This window comes from Saccostrea cucullata, unplaced genomic scaffold (genome assembly GCF_032062105.1).
Source record: "Saccostrea cucullata isolate Sc308-1 unplaced genomic scaffold, CSIRO_AGI_Scuc_v1 ctg23383, whole genome shotgun sequence".
Classification (NCBI taxonomy): domain Eukaryota; kingdom Metazoa; phylum Mollusca; class Bivalvia; order Ostreida; family Ostreidae; genus Saccostrea; species Saccostrea cuccullata.
In genome coordinates, this window is record NW_026932381.1 from 1 (window position 1) to 5,056 (window position 5,056).

The following is a 5,056-nucleotide window of genomic DNA, read 5'->3' on the forward strand; positions in this document are numbered from 1 at the left end:
GGGTTTACAGACCCGGATGATGGGTTTACAGACCCTGGTGCAAGGTGGTCATTAGGTGTCTGCTTTGGAGGCGACATCACACATCTGTCACTCTCCGGACGGCTTATAGGATATCAGAATGAAAAGAAATCATTATAAAAGACGAAATTAACATGGATAGCCTAATTAGGGCACTGTAATTGACCCTAAGAAAGAGTCACCTGTCTACATTAATAAAAAGGTGGATCGCTTCGAAGAGAATACCTTAGTAGTAAAGCATACATCTTTAAGCATTTAAAATCACAATCGACAAATCAAGGGTACGTCAACGCGGAAAACCAACTCTCAAAAGAGCATATTTAAAAATCATGATAGCAGTAAACATGGACTTCAATACAAAAAACGTCGCTTCCGTTACGCTCACAAGAACAAACTAACTCACCCACACCCAAATACAAGCACCTTATTCCGTTGCGAGCGGAGGGGATAATTAAACGCTTAGCCATTTTCGGTAATGTGATCCATATCAGATATATGTACTATTACTAGTAATTCAAAGAGATTTAAAAAAGGTAGATGGCATACTGTTGTAGATATTGTTGAGATAATGCATCTTGTATCAAGAAAGATTTTAAATATATATGCTTAATAAAACATTTAATCTGATTAACTTACACTGCATATTGTAGACGAGAATTGTATACCGTTGGTGTGACGTCACACACAATCCAACCAGGCTCATTCAAAACCCGGATCGCAGATCCCAACGAGATGAAATCTGCTCTACAGAAGGCGTTTGACGAAGATCTAAATTAAGTTATTATTTTGTCTGTAGCAAAAGATTCCTTCGATGAGATACCACAAACTCAATATGAGGATCTTTCCCCAGTGACTACCGCCATTTACCACGCGCTGTTTTCCGTGATGCCAAAGAGGAGTTACAGATGTGGACTTGACTGTAAATATTATTTCTACCCCGTCTCTCTGTTACCACTATGGTTCATCACGTGGTACTGGTCAATGACGCCACCTACCGATGCCGTCACTAAACTACATGATACATGATATAATCATGTTGGAAAATTGTACATTATATTTTGAATATTGATGATTTTGATAATGAAATTAACATATTTTTTAATATGGATTTTGGTGTGTATAAGTATCAGGTTTATCCATTTTATGATAAAATCTAGAGGTACTGTGATCACTGAGCTCACTAAATTAAACCCCCGCTTCCCAAAATAGTATAATGGCAAATGCATGTTTTGCTCTGGAAAACCCGAAATAGGTGTCAAATAAAAAATGTAAAATAAAAGGTTCACAATGGCATTATGTAACAAAGAATCTTTGAAAGTTATTAATTTTTATTCAGTAGTATAGCAGGAGTTGAGGATAAGAGATGGGCACTCTTCAATATTAGAGAGAGAGAATGGTATGTCAAATTTTCGCTATGGGCAAACCGAAATATGTCCGATGAAGAAATAAAATAGAAGGTGCACAATGACACTATGTAACAAACATTCTGTGAAAGTCTCATTCAACTTCATTCAGTGGTAAAGGAGGAGTTGCACAAAAGAGTATTTTGAAACAAATATGAACTAGTTAAAAGGAAAAAACTCTTGTAGATGGAATGATGGATGCATTTAATTTTACATTGTGATATTCTGATTTAAAAAGCAACTCTTCATTGTGTTTTCTGATGTGAATTTGATGTGTAGGATAGTAAATTTATTTTCATATATAACTCACATTCATAACCCAACTTAAAAATTGGGAATGTATATAGTGATCGGGTCGTCCATCCGTCTGTTACGCAACTCCTGTCATACCACTGAATGAAATTTAATGAGATGAGATTTTTAAAGAATCTTTGTTACATAATGCCATTGTGATCTCCTCTTTCACTTTTTGATCCGACACATATTTTGGGTTTCTCCATACCAAAACACGGACACTGCCATTCTTTCTACATTATTGAAGGGTACCCATCTCTTATCTGCAAATCTTCTTGTACCAGTCCACTGAAAAAAAATTTAATATACATTCATAGATTCTTTACTACATAATGCCATTATATCTGCGCCTCTTAATTTTCTTTTTGATCTGACACTTATTTTGGGTCTCCCAGAGCAAAGCATAGACTTTGCTGCTATAATCACACGGGAGAAGGGGTATCATTTTATGAGCTCATTGCTCAGAGTACATGCATGGTGGTATGAAATAAAAAATTGCTGATCTTATTATTCATCATATTAGATTTTCTTCATGTCATGATTAGACATAATATTCAATATGAAAAAGTAAGCAATGGGTCATACTTCAGACTATTTTCCACTTGAATCTGATATTACTGTTGTTGATGAAATTCAGATTTAAAAAAATGGTGAAATGTGGAGGAAATGGATACATGTAAATACTGTGAAATATTGAAATTTACGAAGAAATGAGACTTATAATAGGCACCATCAGCTCTATATGCTTCAAGTAAAACAAACGCGTTATTTTCATTTTACAAGAAATTATACGAATTATACAAAAACTAAAGATGTTATATAAAATTTTGTTCCCCAATTATGGTCCAATCTGGACTACTGGAGTAATAATGACTGACAAGAAGTTGAATACGAGGATTCTTCCTCTCTTTGACATTGAATCGTTGTTGATTAAAAAATACAATTGCTGATGAGTTTTCCATTATTTAACATGGTTGCATTCAAACAGGTCTGCAACAAACATTATTTTATATCTAAAAAGTAAAGTACCTTTTAAGGATTTTCCGATGCATGTTTGTAGGCAATGCGATTTTTGGAAGAAGAATCTAATTCCAAAAATTGCCCGATGCCTTGAATTGAAATAACACCCACTGCATATCAAAAAAAATTCTAATGAAGATAAGACAAAACATGAATTAATTTGTCATTTATTAGAACAGTGGACTTATACTTTGAGAATAAGGACGACTTTTGGAAATCTTATTACGCAAGCTCACGTTGATGTCGTCAGACGTCCTTCGTATCTACATGTAGCCTTAATGTACATAAAGTACATGTACTAATGCTGTGTTTTTTAAACAAAGAGGACGGTGTGTGAATTTCCGGCCACACTTCAAATATTTGCATTGATTATTTTATTTAAATAGTTTAGAGAGGTACCAACATATGCAAAAATAACCCAATAATAATGAAAACTATTGTTTTCCAAGAAAAACAAGGACTCTGCATAATAAACCCTGCGCTTGTGAGATTCTCCATAACCGCTGTAAGCTGACTGGACAGCACCATGCGAATACCTAAATAAAAAACCAAACTATTATATTATTATAGTCGTAAGCTTAAAAAAAGTTAAGCATTTGATTTTAATATGATGGCTGAGTGGGAAGACACCCTTCACCTACCTCTCGAGTCCATGTCTGTAATGGCACCAACCGAAGTCACATTCGATACACCTCTTGTGGCATCCTGTACAACATATACGTTATATCCTAAGAAAATAAAATAAAGCAAAGATGTTATGTACATGTAAGTGTATTTTAAAATTAAAGCAATGATATAGAAGAAAAGATTATGGTAAAAAATATGAACAATTATAATTTTGCAGAAAAGGAAAAGTTTTTTTTCTAAAAGATAAACAGATAGAATAGAGGAAAGAGCATGGACTAATGATGATATACTTTTTTAAAATAAAACTAAATGTATTTTTCTATGAATATATAAAGCAATGACTTACAAAGAGCTCAGTTCAATAAAAAAAACAAACTAGCCTAGCTTCTTTGCATCCTTAGCAGTATAATAAACACAGTAGTCCAACGCCAGACCAGTAATAATGACCGTCTCTATATTTTCTTCCTTCAGTTTGGCATCAAGCTCTGTTTGGCTGAATCCACCATTATCGAAAAATGCAGAATAGGAATCTATCTAAAATTATAAGATGGATATTTCATCTATTCAGCCACACAACCAACACTAAAGATTTGCAGATTTTTCGTTTGTTGTTGGTTTTGTGATGGATGAGGTTACCATATACCAGGTTCCATCGATATTTTCCTGTGCAATTTATAGGTTGCCACACTAATTTACTGTAAACCAACTAGTATTCGCGTTGATTTTTCAGTTTGAAATCGATCAGCGACGATTAATGAATGCTATTATCAATGATACTATTCTCTGCAAATACAAAGCCAAATAAACGATTCGCTGCTATTAATATTCGCGAGTTAAAGTAGGTTGCAAAACTCGCGGATATTTCTCGCTCGCGAATAAAAGTTGGTTTCAGTATTACCAAGAGATAAAGTTGTAATTGCTGTGCAATATTTATTAGGTAATATTCGATACTCAAGAGCATGCTCTACGTATGAACAATTTCTAAAACAGGTAAGTTATTGACAATCAAGTTGATGAAACAAGAATATCAGCAGTCTCGTTTAAAGCCATTATTCTGTAAGTTCCTTGGTCGACACAATGACCTTGTCAGCAAATACAATTTATCATTGAGTCAAATGCTGACTGACATTTTTCAAACTAATTGTTAGTCCATTATTTATACACTGAATTGACGGATTTTTCCGTTATTTCCCGATCATGACAAGGAGCACACGGCGGGTGTGACCGGTCAGGATGCTCACTCCTCCATGGCACCTGATCCCACCTCTGATGTTTTAGAGGTCCGTGTTTGCTCTGCTCCTAATTTGTATTGTTTTATGGACTTTGATATTGAATATATCCTTCATAAATAAATGTCTATTTTTCTTATGCACAATTAAAAAGAATAAATTAAACATAAACCATGAAATGTAAAGGAAAAGATTTTCTCTAGAGAATATATTTGATTAGCCAATACAAAAAAGGAGATATTTTTAATACTTTTTAAATATTAAAATGATGCTTTGAATATTCAATACCTGACAATGGTACCCCTTTCTTACGATGATATCACTGTTTTCTTTGTTTATGTCTACAGCAAATTCAGCGTCGTTCGTGTTCTTCACACAGTGATCTGGCCACAGTGCCTGAGTAATGTTGTACTTCACATCACATTGTGTGGATGAATTACACAGACTACCTATGGTAACAACATA

At 34.1% G+C, this 5,056-nt stretch overlaps 1 protein-coding gene across 1 annotated transcript; it reads right to left on the bottom strand.

The window, feature by feature from the left end:
- Positions 1-3,122: 3,122 nt before the first annotated feature.
- LOC134234987 (nicotinamidase-like) lies at positions 3,123-5,053 on the bottom strand (the record flags this gene model as incomplete). Its single annotated transcript, XM_062717060.1, has 4 exons — positions 3,123-3,271; positions 3,377-3,463; positions 3,743-3,896; positions 4,880-5,053. Coding segments are annotated over 4 exons (564 nt in total), but the record flags the coding sequence as incomplete, so codon positions are not given.
- Between the last annotated feature and the right edge of the window lie 3 nt (positions 5,054-5,056).